Below are 17,846 nucleotides of genomic sequence, written 5' to 3'. Positions count from 1 at the left end.
GCAACACCCTAGAAATAGGGCTGCAATTAACGCTAGTGAAGCAGAGGATTCAAATACACCTAGATAGTTCACCAACAAGTATGCTAGGTGCTGTTGAAAACCTAGTTAAAGGTGCGACTACTATTGCGCATGAGTTGGTGTTAGTCAAGAAACAGGTCTCTGAGCTTGAAGCAGCGAATGAAGCCGCCACGCGAAGGAGATCACACAAAAGAAAGCAGCTATAGAAAGGAGAGACCCTAACGATTGAAGAAGGAGAGAAACTGGCAACTCTAAAGGAGTCTAGGGCGCGTGGTAGTGGGAAGAAGGCAAAGAAGGGAGAGAGCGCTGAAGTAGGCGAACCGTCGCAAAGGCGCTGTAGACGCTGCGGTGAGACTGGACACAACTCGCGCACCTGCAAGCAAGATAAAGAGGTTAATTCTAAATAGATTAGCCTTTTCTAATTTTAATTTACTATTGTTGTTGCGCTGTAATGGTTGCGCAACGGTGGTGAGGTTGATGGGGGCTTGGCATTTTCGGTCACTCGCTATTCTCGGCCACTCGCTATACTTTGACGTTATATATATATATATATATATTAATCTATTTCTTTTATATACTCTGTTTCTACTACCACGTTAAACTAATACTTTGTAATTAATGATTAAAACTTCTCCATATATATATCTACAATCATACTATTCCTTATCGTGAATTCTGTTTTTCTAAAGTCTAATCATATACAGTCCTACTTACAGCACTTTATATTGATTCGTAGCTCTTGTCTCTTTCTCTCTCTCTCTCTCTCTCTCTCTCTCACACACACACACACACACACATACAGCTGAGGTAGGTACACGCCTTTGCGATAGCTAGCTCCTCCAGCACATTCGCCGTTGTAGGTAGCATCGCTTGCCTGCATGGGCATTGTATTGTGTTGTGTTGGATAAGGTGGGTTTTGGCTTTATGGGTTGTTGATATTGTGTGTATGTATGTATGTATGTATATATGTATAGGACATCTCACACTGTGTGTCGATATATATCGTCTCGGAAAATGGAAATACCATGTATGTATGTATGGGCACTACACATGTAGCATGGCTGGGGATTTGTGGTACGGGTGAGTGCAGTGGCTTGATACGGGTGCTTGTTGTCTTGTACGCTGCTTTGTTGTCTATGGAGAAGAGAGCGCGTGGGTGTCCTGTTGCATCATGTGTCCTGGTATGTACGGATAGATGATGGACACACTTTTAATTACTGTGCTTTTGTTACATCACTCTGTGGTATAAACAGTGGGATAGTTTGGTTTAATTCTTTGTTTACTAGACGCCTACGTAAACTACCTCTCAAACACTGATTCCCCCTTCTTGTACACGTGGCAAAGTTTGAAGGCGCGGCTGGTACGTATGTAGCAGCTGTTTCTCGGGCTTCAGAGCGTTGCAGCAGCCTTTTTTTATATACAGATTCTATGTATACAATCCATGAGAGCGCAGGCCAACTGCTGCTGCTGCTGCTGCCTCAGCCAATTGAGCAGGTTTTCATCGAGCATTCCACCCCTGCTACAGTGTATACCGACTTTTCAGGTACCCAACTGGGTACGTCTCTACACCAAATTGTTTTATATTCGATATGATCAAACTTTCCCCCGAACGAATGACAGATTTCTGTCGCTGAGCTGGTGAAGACGTCGTACGAGAGCTGGCCAAAGCATCTGTAAAACGGAAGGTAACATGTTTTGGCTGCGGTTGCTGCTGAGACGAAAAGCAGCAATGGATGTAGCATTGGTTTCACTATTGTTTAGTATTGTGTTAGTTGGAGAGTATAATGGGGGGTTTGAATATGCTAAAGTCTTACTTTTTTTTCTTTTGAACCTTAGTTACAGGTAAGTAGAGAGAGTTTTTTTGTTCTAGCTGGAATTTGTTCCAATGTGTAGAGAGAGAGAGAGATGTTCAGTTCATTTAAGAATAAATTAATCAAGAGCGTAGATGCAACCAGAAATCGTGTACATTTCGCTGCCGTCTTATAAGCTGTCTAAAATATTGCTAGATTCTGGACAGAGAGGAGGGGGCGTTATATTCTGACAAACGAAAACCTCTATGCTGAGTTCATATCACCAAATACTACCGAGGGCTAATCTGTTATTAGCTGCCCAGACGACCTTTTGCGTATCGATAGGTTGTTACTTTACTGTACTAGGCTGGGAACTAGCCAAGGTACCCCATCTAAGGTCAGATTCTCTCGTCAGACACAGTAAGACTTTCATCTCCCAGAGCGTACCAGCAAGAACAATTAACTTTAGACTTTTCTTCATTCTATCAAAGTAGGGGGAAAAGAAAATTAAAGATCGAGACCGAATCCCGCTCAGATCCGAGATGAGGATTTATGTAGCATTTTTTTTTTCGAAAGCCCTACGTATAAATATTTCCCAAGTTTCTGCTTCAAAACATTGTCTACAATTGCACTCTTACTCACACTTTCGCATCTTGCTTCTTTTGGAACATCAGTTGAATTTCATCATGCTTCATCTATTTTCAAAATATCTCTCGATTCTTTGTTTGTGCCTTGCTGTTGTTACAGCAAGACCCCTACAAGCAGACGGCTCCCCCAACATTCTGCCTCGCCAAAAAATCTGTCGCACCGGCTTTGGCTGTTTGCCTTTTGGCAATTCTGGGTGGAATTCCTTTGATATTGCCCTTCCAGCTGTGGGTGATCCTCTTACACACAATGCTCAGTCTCCTGGTGCGGAGGTTGCAGCAACAGTATGGAATAGGGCAGACGGCACTGTTTTCCTTGGTATTACCTTGGTCGATGGCTACAATCCGCCTCCCACTGATTCAATCGAGATCCAAGCGTGGGTTGGAAGGAGCCGCATCACCCTCAATCGCAACGATATACGGACTCTAGATGGAGGCGCAGTGGCAACCGTTCCTGCAAATTTAATTAGTAGAGCGAGATCCTCCAGTTCTACACCCGCTATCACGATCAGATGGAGAGTTGTATAGCGTGTGAAAGGGCGACAATAGTGGAGTCAGAGCCACACCGACTCATTAGCCACCTCGTCAGGTTTCCCCACCCCCCAAACCACGACCATATCCGCATGTACCTAAGATTCGACTAGTTATATGGCTAGTTAGTTATCCTTCAATCAATCTCTCAATCTCTACACACTTGGTTGTCTTCCTATACCCGTGAATGTCTCTAGCCTTGTCGCAGAGATGTTTAGATAAAGCCGTGTCAAACCTCACCCTTATATACTACATTGTTATTCATATAACTAGTGTGTCTTTTTTTACTACATACAATTTTTCATTTAGTCCATTCATCACATACCATTTTTAAAGATCTATAAAACTATAAAAGTGGGCTTGAATAAACTTATTCTATACTTTATTTCTTAAATTTAGTCTAAATTAAGACAGGATGTTATTGAGAACTACACTATATTCAAGTTTCATGTATAGATTGCAAGTCTGCATCATGTACGCTTAAGAGGAACACCATGTGTTGGATCCTCAGTGAGTCAGGGGAGCATTAATTGATTAATTCCATTCAACGCCATTTTTCATAACACGAGATTCGGCTCGTGTAAGCCTCGCATGGGGGCATGATGGCAGTCGAAGCTCATGACTTGAAATGTCTGTTCAAAAGCGGAATGAGCTTCAAGTTGTCTCCCTTTGATAGAAAGAGTTAGGGGAGGAGGGGAGTGGATATGTGATATATATTTCTTTACGCGTTTTTGTGTGGAAGGAATATTGTATGTAGATTGTGTTACAAAGAGGGGGGTCTTGCTGCAGTATGAGCGGACAAAAAAGAGGTAAAGGGAGGGAGGGAAAGAAGAAATCAAGTATGTGGGGCGGGGATTGACTGGACACCACCGGTGCCCATCTTGAAAAAACAATGGGACCGTATCTCGTGTTGTATTGGATTTAATTTGCTTTTTTGCTCACTTTGTTAGTTCCGGTGCGTTGCTTGCTTTGCTTTGCTTTGCTTTGCTTTGCTAGCCCGCTTCCACTTCTAGAAGAGATAACGTTACTTCCACACGACATTCGCCCTCCTCGAGCGCCACCGGTTGGACTCTGGCTTCATATAATGATATCAGCTGTATTAAGTGCAGATAGACCGGAGAATATGGAAATTATCACTGTAGGATCGAGCAGGGATATTTGAATTTACTTTTCTCCAAATATTGTTTCATGTGGTATCTTCAAAGGCAAGAAAAAAATTAATTATCAAGGCCGTATTCCATTTCCTCTTCCATCGTTGAGACCATTATTTTTTTTACTGGTTTTTTTGTGCTTCTGGTATATTATAAGTGTGCACACTGACTCCACACTGCCCTGGTTCAGCAAAAAGACTGCAGATCTCCTGCAGAAAGCGCAAACGATACGTTGAGATGAATGGCTCTGATTCCGACGCATGCCGTTACTCGTAATCCGATCAAGGAGCAATGGTGTAGGCGTTTCCATACGGGTTGTTGCCTCCGGCATTAGCATGGCCGTTGGTGAGATGTCCATTCAGACCATTCACACGAGTGTCTTCAGTGTCGTAGTGCAGGCGCAGAGAAGTCGGGATAGGGCTCTCTTTGCTCGATCCATCAAGGTAATGACGCATGGTGATACCCGCAAGTTTGTGCTCTGTTGTGATGAACCGGCCTTGCTTGCCAGGTGCACGGCGTATGTTGGGGAGCTTGAAGACCTCGCGCAGAGTGGCTGCCAGAGACGGACCGACGAGGCGCGCGCCAAAGCAAAAGTGGAGCCCGTGACCGAGCAGAGTGTAGTCCTTGAATGAGCGGTGGGGATTGAGGATTTCCGGGTTGGGGAAGGCGACGGGGTCCATGGCGGCTTTGGATGTGGCGATGAGCACTGTGTGGCCCTTCTTGATGGTGACAGGACCACGGACGCCATCCTGGACTGTCACGTCGCGTGTTGCGATGCGAGGAAGTCCTGGTACCACACCAACGTGGCGCATACCCTCGTATACGAAGCCCTGAAGCTCGCGATCCGAGTCTTTGGGGTCCATGTGTGAGAGTTCCACGATCCTCTTCTTATATTGCTCGTACTCGGGCTGCAGGAACAAATCGATGAGCAACGAAGCCTGCTGTGTCAAGTTTCCAGCCACAGGCGCGCCCATGCCAATGCAGTCGCCAACAAGATCACCAATAGGGAGCTTAGTGTCGGCCAAACCGTGGTAGAGACGATCAGCCTGAGGACCTACTTCGAAGGCGGAGCCCTTGGCCATCCAGTCAACAATTCCTTCCAGACGTCCTGTTTGCGTTTTGAGATGGGTCTCGAAGATTTTGCGAAGAGGCGCTGCGGCTTCCATGGCGCCGGCGCGGAGTTTCCATTCATTATGGGGCATAATGTTGAAAGACTGGTACATGACTGAAGGATGTCAGTAAATTGAAAAGGTTCAGGTATAGGGTTGACTCACAGAGCACAAGGAAGGCTAGGAAAGCTTCATGGATAGACATTAAGCCCCGTGGCTGTTCTGGCGTCTTGAGTGGGAGTGCAAAACGCTCCGCAAGCCACATGATGGGTGTGATGTTGGTCACATCGCGGACAATGTCGATGGCCATCCGACCTTTGGCGCCTTTGAGCGAGTTCTTCTTGATCAGATTCCGCACGTTTGTGGTGAAGAAATCGCTAACGTTCTTCTCAAATCCCTCCTCGAAGAAGATCTTGTGCAGGATGTTGGAACGCTCGTCGTGCTTCTTTTGCTCGTCCCATCCAATCATGAAGTCGTGTCCATCAGTGCAGTTGCGAATTGCAGCTTGATACATCACGACAAAAGCTTCGCGATCTTCAAAGACCTTCTTACAGCCTTCTTGGGTCTGAACACTGACGATATCATAGCCGCTTGGAGGACGAGAGGTGTCGTACTTGTCAAGTACACCATTACCTTCTAGAATACCTCGAGCAGCCTTGGGTGTGTAGAATGGCAACAGAGCATAGCTTGATGTACCCTTGAAGCCGCCTGGAAGCCCTTGGAATAGCAGTCTGGGAAGAACGCCGCCGTAGGCACCGGGGGTGGTCTCGGATAGAAGAGCTGCACCCCAATTTGTCAGAGTGTTGCTGTTGAAGTCGTAACTCAAGAAGCGATCACCGCGGACCAAAGCGACGGCATCATCTAAGATGCCTCTGCCAGTGGTTTGGCCGGGGCAAACGCCACTTCCTGGCATGGCTGGCTTTGTGCATTCCGCCATTAGACCAGGGTACAGTTCCATGTTCTCCATGTGACCGTAGAGAAGCTCTGCAGCGCGAGCAGTCTCTTTGTCGGAGCACCAGTCCTCGAATGTCTCGTACGGCTTCAAATTAAGATAGCGACGGAATTCGTTGAGCGTGCAAACATTGAACATCTCGCGCGCCTGCAGCTGGCCCATCAGGTCAACGACCTTGAGACTCGCCGGCGTGCCGTGCGCACCAAATGCATGGGCGGGCTCTTCAATACAGTCCTTGATCAGTTCAGACAGTTCAGCGTTCTTGAATCTGCCGTCAGGCCCTCGCTCAAGACCACCAAAGGTCCATTCGCTGGGCTTTTTCTTCATAAGATCATGACCATAGACTTTCATGACCTTGTGGAACATTTCGATAGTGACGTCATCAATGTGCCGTAGGTCAGGTATGACGGATCGGATGATGTCTTCCATCCACTTATCGTCCGCTGCACTAAGGGCTGCGTGCCAGTGGTATAAGACGGCAAATTCGACAGAAACGTGACTGCCGGTTCCGCGCTCAACACGTCCAGAGCCCTGCCTAATCTCCTTGCCGAGGTCCAGAGACCACTCAGAGTTGGCTCGCGGGGTGTTGAGAATCGCGGCAACATAATCTCGAAGTACGACTGATGCAAAGAACCCGACATTGATGTTGCGCGCGATTTGGAAGATATCCTCGTCTTGCCTGTATGCTTCAATTAGACATGATACACACCAATTGCCACGGAAAAGCTTACCATCTCTTGCCTTCCTCATCGAGGCTATCCCATGGCTTGTACTTGCCCTCTTCATTTACCGTCAACAGCGATTCTGCGACAGTGTTGTGGTTCCTCGAAAACAACAAGAGAACAGCCACGACGCCAGGAGGCATCATCATGATGCGCTCTGAAGCAATCGAGTCCGGGTATATCAAACCGTTGGTGTATGTTCTCACGCGCTTCTGTTCATTTCCAGTGTTGCCGTAGAGAGTGCTAAGATCAACATAGCTGGAAGTCTCGTTGATCCATGGGTCTGTTCTTGAGGTTTGGAAACATTCATGGATGACAATAGTCGCAAAAGAGAAAAAAAGGCGGTTGAGGCCAGACGGATGCTCTCGGAAAGGACCACTGCGCTTCAAGAGTGCCTCGTACACATCCTCAACATCAGGCAGGTTTGGTCCTGTGATCCGTCGTTAGTCGCAATTCGCCCATGTCTCGTCCTTCAGAATGGCCTACCTTTAGGTTTCAGAGGTGGCACATTGCGCGCGTATGGAGTCCCCGCTTTGCCCATATCTGGCATGTGAGGATTGTTCCCAGAACCATCGTGTTCTCGGTATCGCGCCGAGGGCCCGGCTTGTGTGGGCGAGGGATGTGGCAAGTCGTTCCAAAGCATGCTGATGAAGCCATCGGAAACCTTTGCGCTGAGGCCACTGTTTAATGGTAACTTCTGGAGCATCTCAACACCATGCTCGAGGAGCAGGTCTTTGTCGTCCAGAGGCTCACCAGAAGCCAAGGTCGTGACAGCCTCAACGGCGAATTTGGCATTCTTCACACCAAGGCCTGTCAGGTCACTTATGACGCTAGTCCTCTGGTTGCTCTTGACACCCCCACTTGCAACGTCTGTTGACCGGCCATCGCTCGCACGTGTAGGCTTCCTTCGAATCTTCTCAAGTATGGACGACAATTGGCTTGGCATGATGAATGGTGGGTTGTATGACCATGCGTGAAGAGAAGAGAGGAAGGAAGTAGGAGAGTAGCAACTGGGGGGAAGGGCCCCAAGTAAGTGCAAGATGGCTCGCCGAAAGAGCAATGAGCAAAGGCAGGCGTCGTGCTCTGGGCGCCAACAGCGAGTCCTTGCAACAACAAGCCAGTGACATGGCGACGATCGCTAGCAAGCACGATGCGGTGATCAGCATGCAGCCTCGGCGAACAGTTCCCAGAGATGGCCATTGGGCGCTTTGGAGCTACACATGCGTCGGTGTGGTGTGAAGTGTTTTTGCGTCGCTCGTATCGCCAAAGCTTCGATAGACCCCCGCTCGGTGGCTGCCATTGGCGCAGGTATGCATTGGGGACTATAGCAATAGGCAGATCTAACATGCTGTCGCTAATCTTTGACAGAAGAGTGCTAAGTCTTGCAGGTCGACTTTGACAGGCTGTACAGCCAGCCACGGTCAGGCCAGCTCACGATCCCAAGCCATGGACGGCATGCATGACGGAGCTGGTCATGATGCTCGCCGATCGCATCTGCGGTGAGACCACAAGCTGGTAAAGAAAAGAAACGAGTGGACAACCCGTGAGCCCGCCCGGCCAACAGGGGCACACAAGACGGGTAGACTCAGCACGACTCGCGACGATGCCGCCGATCAGGCGGCATGTTGGTATCACGAACAGGCAGATCGGTATCCCAGCGGAGCTCAGCAGGAGTGGGAGTGGTGCATGAGTAATGATTGCATGTCGTTGGCGTAATGCTAGCACGAGATGGAATGGAGGCCCTGGTTCCGTGGATGAAGTGGGCGAGGGCACGTGACCAGGCGTCCAAACTCGGGCTGGGACCTCCTATACAGGCGCATTGCAGATCAAGCGTCTTACTAGCAGACGCCACCTTTCAGCTGCCGTGTGCGACCGGGATGGCAAAGCCGCTTGATCAGGCTGCATGCCGGTGTAAGTAGGACGTGCGGGGTACGTTTGAGGAAAAAGGATGGATCCCAGTGCAAAGGCGAGCGAGGGAGGGATCGGGGACGGGTGCGAGCATCAGGGCGGCGGGCCGTACGGTATCAAGGCCTCACCCGCAGCAAAGTCCTTGGCATGCACGGACCAGCAAGACCGACGACGTGCTTTTTCACCACCACTAACACCAAGACTAACGCCGCCCTGGCCATCCCCGCCAGACCCTCCCACTCCTATCACGGATCGACGTCTATTGACCGCACTCCATGACTCTCGTCGCCAATCACAGGAGACGCCATCACGCCATCCTTTCTTATCCTCTGCGCACGTCGCTACCGTCACCATGCTCTTGTTGAACACAATGCCGGCCCGGGCCAAGCATTGGCCCAAATGCTGTGCTACCACCACCACCACCGTCGCGCCTCTTTATCCAGCCCATGACTTGTTCGAAACGAAATGCCGTCTCCAGCGTAGCTGTATCCTCACCGTCCGCTTGGCCCAACGTTGCCGGCCACATGGGAGCCACTTATGCATCATGGCCACTTCTGCGCCAGGTGGAGATTTGACATAACTAGCCCGCTGCTGAAAACTGCATACGACATGGCATGTGACGAGCCATATTCGCGAGCCGCCTCTGACTGGTTCCTCGGATGTTCCATCTCAGCAACGTCCGCCACATCCAGCATGACGGGGGGTGTGACATGGTGCATGCTGAGTTAGTCGTGATGATCTACACTTGGAGCCAATGCGTCAGCTATTAGTATGGGAAATAGAAGATTTGCATACGCATGTTGCCCCCCTTCTCCGTGTTGCTTCTGGTGTCGGTAGATATTTCCTGCCTGCTTGATGCTCTGCTGTCCCCGCATTGCAAAATCTGGCTGGCTTCTTCCCTCTGACAACAAACTCTTGTCCAAAACTTTTACCTAGCCAACATGGCTTTCAAGAACACTGACCTACTGGGTTCACTGAACCCCTTACCCCAGCCGTTCACGTCGACTCCTAAGGAGGACCCTTTAGATTATGGGGCAGCGCCTCGTCAAGGCCATGTCACCAAAAAATTTGTCTTGTGCTTTGACGGCACAGGCAACAAGTTTTCTGGCACAGAGTCAGATAGCAATATCCTCAAGATCTATCGCATGCTTGACCGTAATGGCGATGACCAATTCCATTACTATCAGCCTGGAATTGGCACGTACATTACCAAAGCTGATGGCTCCATGACTCGAACAGGGCGATGGGAGAGGTTCCAATCATGGTATGCCAAGGCAAAAGACAGCGCAATCGGTATGTTTAACCGTTGTAATGCATTGTCCCGTCTGACGCCGTTAGGAACATCTTTTGACATGCATGTCATGGCTGGGTACAAGGTATGCTAAGAATCCCTTTCCAAGCAGGACACATTAGGCCCTTGAAAGCAAGCATCTGAGTAAGCATGAAGAGCTCAGCTGATCTGTCTACATAGTTCCTGATGAGATATTACACCCCTGGTGATGACATTTACTTCTTTGGTTTCTCGCGGGGCGCTTATACAGCCCGGTTCCTTGCTGAGATGTTGGATCATGTCGGCCTGCTCTCAGTAAGAATCTGACCGTTATAGCGTAATACGAAGCGATCTAATATCCCACAGGCAGGTAACGAAGAGATGTGCCAGTTCGCGTGGAAGTAAGTGTTGTCGCCCAAAAATGGACATTCTACGCTAACTGAACTGTCCAGAACATTTCAAAAATGGCAGTGCCGAGTACCAGACGAAAAAAATAACAGGGAACGTGGGCAAAAGTCCGAGAAGCACAAGCTCCTCGAGTTCATGTGCGCTTTCAGAGAGACGTTCAGTCGTCCGGTCAAACCAATTCGCTTTCTTGGTCTGTTTGATACTGTCAACAGTGTACCAGCATTTGAGAATGCATGGATGCAACGCAGCAGATTTCCCTACACCGCAAGGAGCAGCGCACGAGTCATCAGACATGCGGTCTCAATAGATGAACGCCGAGCGAAATTCCGACAAGATCTGATCTCTCAAGAAAGACCGGACAAATCTCTGTACTACAAGCACCACCATAAGCACGGCGACAAACTGAGGGGCCTGGTACATGGTCACAGTGAGCAAAACGAGCAGGACAACAAACAAACCCAGGAGAATACCAGAGGTCGCTCTCAAAACCTCGCACCACCTGAGCGTTACAGAAACCCCCATGATACCTCGGGCGTGCGCAGTTCGAGTGTTGGATGCTCCCACCTGGATGACAACCCTCGCTCAGCTACCCCCTCCATGCGTTCAATTGACGTTCATGGAACCTACAATTCAGCAGACGAAGAGGGTGAACAAGACATCCAAGAAGTCTGGTTCCCTGGCTGTCACGCCGTGAGTACATTCTCTAGTTCGATGGCACACGTTCGCAATACTGACGCAACACAGGACATTGGTGGAGGCTGGCCTCTCGTAGAAGGCGAAGTATCGCTTAGTCATGTACCCCTTGTCTGGATGGTGCGTGAGGCGCAAAAGGCTGGCCTCGAATTCGACGAGGAGAAGCTCGTAGCTCTGGACTGCTGCCATGAAGACGCCGTAAATGGCACCGTAAAACCTTACGACAACGTACCAACCATTGAAGTTGACCCTGCCTCTCCTTTGCCTGTCGATAGCGACGCAAACGCATCGAGCGGCATCACTGGCTACACCGACGACGAAAATATTCTCGCCCACCACCAAGAATTCCCAGATACGCGCTTCCACAAGCATCTTCACGTTGCCGCGACCCAAGGCCGCATCCACGACGTTCTCCAGTTCAACAACGGCGCTGGCCGCATGGGCGTCATGTCGTGGAACATGATGGAGTACCTGCCCTTCCGGCGTATGGACCTGCAAGAAGACGGCAGCTGGAAAGCCATCCGCTGGCCCTTGCCCAAAGGCGAGACTCGCGACATTCCCGCCAACGCCGTCATCCATGGCAGCGCCATCAAACGCATGCACGCCGATTCCAAATACCGGCCTGGAAACCTGATTGTAGGCGGAGGCGGCAGGGGCGTCAGACACGCACCCAAAGACTATGGAATTGGGAAATGGGTCGCTGCTCATGAAGAGGGCCATTACGTCGGCGAGTGCTTTGTCAGGCGCTTCCCGCCCGAGCGAACACAATCGGATGAGACTGCGCCTTTGGCACGCTCTGGAGCTAGCAAGGATGATTTCTTGTCGTCGCGGAAGAAGTCAACTGCTACGTACTAGTTTGAAGCACTGCCTTTTTTGCTCTCCTACCACCTGGTTGGTATTGACGATATTCTCAATCTACCGTTTACAGGTTGTATGAAAGGGGCTTCCAGCGTAATATACGTTTCCCATTATGTTTTGGCTAGTACAAACCCACTTTCTGTATTTTACCTTGGAGGCTTGTTCGTAATGTAAAAAGTTCTACAGGTCTCTTCTCGTGAAAGTCGGCACGTGACTGGCCAAGCTCATGTGCAATGCAACAAGTGTACCCCAAGGCTATGTTTTGGATATCTACTGTGAAAGAATTTATTATATTCAAGACTCAATCTACGATGGAAACCTGGAAATACCTCAAACAAAAGACTGACCCCCAAGTTCCGTAACGAGCGGCCTGACTTTCCAACCCGCGACACAGAAAACACATTTAAGACACTGCCTCTTCGTTGCAACAAAACAACCAAATTCCCTCATACCCATTGCTTCAATATTTCCAGTCCAAATTGTCCATCTCCCTTCAGACCCTACATCATGGAGAAATACGTCGCCCTAGCCGCGGCTCTGGTTTCTTTCTCGGCTGCTTTTGCCTGTATTCTAGCTGCAGCAGTAGAAGAAGAACTAGGCGACGATGCTATTCAGATGCATTAGACATAAGTTGGAAAATCTGGGCGAGGAAAAAAGCACAACGTACGGTTTTTGCGCCATATCTTGGCCACGAGGGTCTTGGAAGACGAAAGGCTCGAGGCGATGGAATGCGTGTCTGAAGGTGAGGTCGAGGTAATGGTAGGGCTAGTTGCGGCGGTGGATACAGCAGCCATAGCCTTCGTATTTGACATGTCCAAGATTCCGATTTCGATTCTTGTATCCCACAGATCTGTCATGTACTGCGTACTGATTCGGAAAACCAACAGATGGATGATTTAATCAATATACGGAAATCTTGAATCTCAAGCGCTCGCTGTGTTTGCTTTCGTGTTGACTTTTCTACTGCAATGTTTCGATGCAGAAAATAGAGGGAACACAACATGTCTTTATATGCAATCACTCCCCCCCCCCCTCTTACGCCTTCTCCTTCTCCTTCTCCTTCCTACCCCCTACCATTCACCATAACCTTGCGTGTCCGCAGCAACCTCCACCAGCATTCCTTTCGGAATTCAAGAAAGCTGAAAGCATCTACCTGGCCTTGTCCGCAAGGCCACCACCCACGCACGAATGACTCTTTCTCAGAACTGCTCAATCTGGCAAATCACAGAGGATGGCTGGAAAAGCCACTGGGCATGCCGTTCCTTGTAGACCTCCTTCTCGGAGTACATGGCCATGCAGCTTTGAGCCGCGTGCAGCTACGTGCAGTGCGTTTTTGGGGAGAATAGGCAGCAAGGAGGTCACGTCCCAAGTCCGAGAGGTCAGGCGCCCAATGCCGAAGACTACTTACTGCATTACATGCGTGTATCGAGTCAGAAAAGAATGCCGATGGGTTCGGAGAATTTGCGACTAAAGATAAAGCCTCGTTTCTGTGCAATGCCAGGGTGTCGGAGTTTGGTCCCGTTATACAGGGTGCAGTATGGCTGGCTCCGGAGTAGAGGGATGGTGTCACGTGACGATTGATGCCTGCATATATAGTTGTGATGGGGGCGCGGTTAGATTGTGTATTCCGAGCTAGAATGGCTATAAAGCAAAGCGTCTTGCACATGATGAATGCACTGGCTGCGAAGCTGACTCTACCGGCATGGATGCAGCATCTCATCATCGAGCAAGTTTGGCCGTGCAGGAAATGCGAGAGACGGGAAAGAAAAAGGACTATTGCATTGATACCATGGATTCTGCCATCTAGAGCGAATGGCTGTATGCATAGAAATAGCGTAGAGTTACATCTACAGGGTCACAAGTATTTACAAGAAAAGCACTGAAAGTATTCAAGTGGCCACGAACTCTTGTCCTACTCACAAGCACTGCGAGTAGAAGTCACCTGAAGCCTTGCAGGTTGATCCAGAGGCACCTTGAATTATTTTAGTAAGCATTGTCCAATTTTATTGCACGTGGTGGGTACTTACAAGTCGTGCAGCCGGTGAAGCCCTTTCCACCGCATTGTCCGAATTTGGCGACGGAGCAGCCGCCCGAGCCGCCTCCGGTTGATGGCGCAGGTGCCGCAGAGCTAGCGACGACGGAGGTTTTCATGGTGGAGGCCTGGGTCGGGGCAGCCGTGGACGCAGCTGGTCCTCCTGTAGCAGTCACAGCGGATCCAGCTGAGCCTGCAACAGCCTCAGTGCCGCCAGCGATGACTGCTGGGCCGGGCGCAGTATAGGAAGAGAGCGATGTGTAGATGTTGATCTCAATACCAGGATCGGTAGCCTTGTATGCACCGGGGAATTTCGCTCCGGCTGGCGACACGGAACCATCGCCAGTGACGGTGATCTGGAAGCACGTCATGTAGAACTGTGCGCCACCCACACTGCTTGCAGCATGCAGCGCAATGGCCTCGGCCCTCAAGAGGTAGTCTCCTGCTGCCAAGTCCTTGGGGATCTTGACGTCCATCTTTCCGCAGTTCTTGTTGAGGTCCTTGGTTCCCCAGTAGTCGTCGGAGCCACTGGATCCAGAAGGATTCTTGGCCCAAGTATCCTCGAAGATCTTAAAGAAAGGGGCTGAGCCATCTGCTGTAGAGGCATCATCGACCTTGGACATGTAGACGAGGACGGGGCCGTAGTGGGCGCCACCGATGGCTTCGGTGGCGCACGAGCGGTCGCCGTTTTGCTGGTGCATTTCTACCGTGACGGTGGCGCCGGCTGGGACACTGCACTTGGCAGCTGCGGGCCCATGGTTGGCATTGCAGCGGATGTCGTTACTTGTCACGTCGGTGACAGGACTGTTGCTGAGCGGTAGTCTTGCGCATGTTGCCTGGTAGATGTGTATCAGCATTGCAGAACGAATGTTCAGGGGGGGTTACATATCTTGTCCACGCCGTTGACCCAGAAATCCTGGAAAGTTGCATGCGCGGCAACCTGTGTTGCAAAAGCAGATACACCAGCTAGGATGAGTGTATTTTTCATGGTGAAGGATTGATGGTTGCTGGCTGAATACCGAAGACTGAAGGCGGCTCTGTCGATACTCTGCTGCACCAGCTACCACGCTGCCTTTATACTTGGTCTCAATACGCTAGGAGATCCAAGGCGAGCTCGCCTGCATAATTTTCTTAGCCCATTGCTTCATTTGCTGCCACGGCATTCCGATAGGTTGAGCACCTCGAATACCAAGGTCGGATGACCTGGATATAGATTAAAGCAAAGCTTGTTGTCACCGCGGTCCAGGTTCAGTCTGCTGCATGTGACATGACGCAGGCTGTAAATTAATCGAGCTGCAGAATCTCGTGTGAAACTCGTGGACGCCTAGCCGTAACATCTACAAGTGCCCTAGGGCCTCGCGTTCATGGTGGGCCGTCTGTATATAATTCACATCACATATAGGGCTACCGGATCAGGCTCCCGTCTGCTCGGAACCCCTGGACCCTTGGGGAATATCAACATCCTGTTGCAGAATCTTCGAGACCTCAGACATCTTGACTCAACCTTCACTCATGTTGCTGTTCAGACCCAGATAGGGTATTTGCAGACAACAGTGTGAAAATTTCGTCTGTTGCAGCCGTTGCGATACTGCGCAGCGACTCACATGCTGTTACCAAAGAGCACATGTGCCCATAGTTGGCTGAGCTAGCAGGTCGCATATTAAGTCGGGGGTTATCGAAAGCAATTTGTTTATATGAAGTGGAGAAGCCATGTGCCGAATCGGGCGGATTCGCCGGACCGGGAGCTGGGCGCGAAGCTTGTTTTTCTCAGCTTGCAATGCATTCGGTCTGTGTTTTTTGCACAGTGTTGCCAGCAGCAGTCGAGTTGATGTTATTGCACTGTTGATTTTCCGTGGTTGTAGGGAGACGTCGCAATGTCGGGACGCTACCCAAACCGCCGTGTCCGATATCGGCTAGTGTCATGTGCTGGTCTGTGCAAGCCCTTTCCAACATCACTTCTTCAGTCACTATATTCGACTGATTTAGACTTAGGATAGAGTCATGGCTACCAATTTGAACAAACTATTCATGTTCGGAGCAGAACGGGAGGTTTTAGACAGCATCACTATCTTGGAATTGGGCATAACCCCGTTGACTCTTTCCATAACCAGGACTAGGTCCTTAACGGTCGTCTATTTCACGGTCATATCCAATCTATCTGAATTGATGTGGCTTCGGTGGGTTTTCTGAAACATGGGGGCACACAAAAAGGGTAGCGTACGGAAGAATGGTAACCGTTTGACCTATCGAGTCAGATGTCAAGACCCTGACTCGTCTTTTCTCTGCTTGTATATAGTCTCAATGTGCTTCCTAGAAAATATGTTACATTTTACCAACAGCGACTTACACTACAGATTTGGGAACTTGGTTCTTTTTCCTCTGCAAGATTTGGCTCGCAACAGGCGAGTATAGCGGCACTCTGTTCAAGGGATCGAGTATTCACCACTTCCCTCTAAGAGGGTTCGGACATGGGATCTCTCCCTGCACCTCGTCAAAAACGACAAGTCAAGATTCTGGGGGTATATCTATCTTCGTTTTATACGCATCCAATTCACAAGGCACTTTATATCTACGTCTGATACATCAACACTTCTTCCTACGCGCCGATAACAGCATCGTAGTTATCGAGACATGATGAATTATAGCAACCCCCACACTCACTTCTTAGGAAATCCTATGTATTCTTCCCATGTATACCTGAAAGCGTTGGTCATCCCAGCTTCTCTCATTTCTGCACTTGAAGCATCCGACCCATACATACACATCAACACAACACGGGTGCTCTACTTTCAACCTTCCAGCCTCCCCCAACGCAGCTTGCATGGCCCAGGGCTACATATCGAGTCCTATGATCCGCGCACACCCACAAAATGCGTCTCCCATCTTTACTATCACTTGCGCGACTTGCACTTGAGAACATAGTCAAAACAGGACACACATGTGTAATAGTGCAGACAACGCAGTATAAGCTCTCGGGTCCCTCCCACCACGCTAACTCTTTACAATCATTAAAGTCCAAATACATACAAAAGAGCATACTTATGTACATCAATATCAGGAATAAATCTATACCTGCACTCCGTACACTACACATGCGCGCTTTTTTTCCCCTAACTGCGACTGATATATCAAGTGTCAGACTTGAAAAAAAAGGCGCTTGGCACCACGTGCAGACTTGCAGGACGGTGTTGAAGTATCTTCGTACTACATACAGTACAGTAGTATACTTACTTACAAAACACGCGTGGACACCAACTTCGAGTTTTCTGGAAACCGCTAGGAAAGCACGCTATCTAGGAGAACCGACCACGAGGAATCAACTAACAGCACTTTTAACACCTGCAGCTAAGGCGCTAGCGCGTAGTAAGAAGAAGAAGGAGGCCTTCCTTTATTTTTCTACGACTATAAGAATTTTCTTACAAAGCTTAGGCTCTAATACTAAGACTACAGTGCCCGTGCACCAGATGAGCACCATCGCCAGTTGAGCACCCCCACCACCACAACAACAAAACTTCAACGCGTCAAAACTCAACCAATATGGACCCGATTCAAGAAGCGATTGCAGAAATCGAATCGCGAGAACCAGGAGATAAATTCTCGTATCAAGCAATCGCGAAAAAGCATGGTGTAGCACGAATGACGTTGATGAGACGACACCGCGGCGAAACTGAGGCCTATGGCGTGCGCAACCTCTCCCTCCATCCACAACACGAGAAGGAGCTTGTACGATACATCGATACGCTTACCGAACGTACGTTTG

At 49.5% G+C, this 17,846-nt stretch overlaps 3 protein-coding genes across 3 annotated transcripts; 1 reads left to right on the top strand and 2 right to left on the bottom strand.

Annotated features, from left to right (window-relative positions):
• Positions 1-4,206: 4,206 nt before the first annotated feature.
• On the bottom strand, positions 4,207-7,863 carry SETTUDRAFT_144049 (uncharacterized protein; the record flags this gene model as incomplete). Its single annotated transcript, XM_008033323.1, has 4 exons — positions 4,207-5,359; positions 5,409-6,874; positions 6,927-7,347; positions 7,404-7,863. The coding sequence occupies 4 exons, from the start codon at positions 7,861-7,863 to the stop codon at positions 4,416-4,418; spliced, it is 3,291 nt and encodes a 1,096-aa protein (XP_008031514.1). The 3' UTR covers positions 4,207-4,415.
• A 1,903-nt stretch (positions 7,864-9,766) lies between these two features.
• On the top strand, positions 9,767-12,163 carry SETTUDRAFT_124279 (uncharacterized protein; the record flags this gene model as incomplete). Its single annotated transcript, XM_008033322.1, has 6 exons — positions 9,767-10,118; positions 10,164-10,201; positions 10,297-10,410; positions 10,462-10,496; positions 10,548-11,193; positions 11,248-12,163. 6 exons carry the CDS (start codon positions 9,767-9,769, stop codon positions 12,049-12,051), a joined length of 1,989 nt encoding a protein of 662 aa, XP_008031513.1. The 3' UTR covers positions 12,052-12,163.
• A 1,694-nt stretch (positions 12,164-13,857) lies between these two features.
• SETTUDRAFT_35820 (carbohydrate-binding module family 1 protein) lies at positions 13,858-15,074 on the bottom strand (the record flags this gene model as incomplete). Its single annotated transcript, XM_008033060.1, has 4 exons — positions 13,858-13,870; positions 13,975-14,026; positions 14,082-14,922; positions 14,994-15,074. 4 exons carry the CDS (start codon positions 15,072-15,074, stop codon positions 13,858-13,860), a joined length of 987 nt encoding a protein of 328 aa, XP_008031251.1.
• Between the last annotated feature and the right edge of the window lie 2,772 nt (positions 15,075-17,846).

The sequence above is a fragment of the Exserohilum turcica genome (genome assembly GCF_000359705.1).
Source record: "Exserohilum turcica Et28A unplaced genomic scaffold SETTUscaffold_9, whole genome shotgun sequence".
Taxonomy (NCBI): Eukaryota; Fungi; Ascomycota; class Dothideomycetes; order Pleosporales; family Pleosporaceae; genus Exserohilum; species Exserohilum turcicum.
This window is presented reverse-complemented; position numbering and strand designations above follow the sequence as displayed.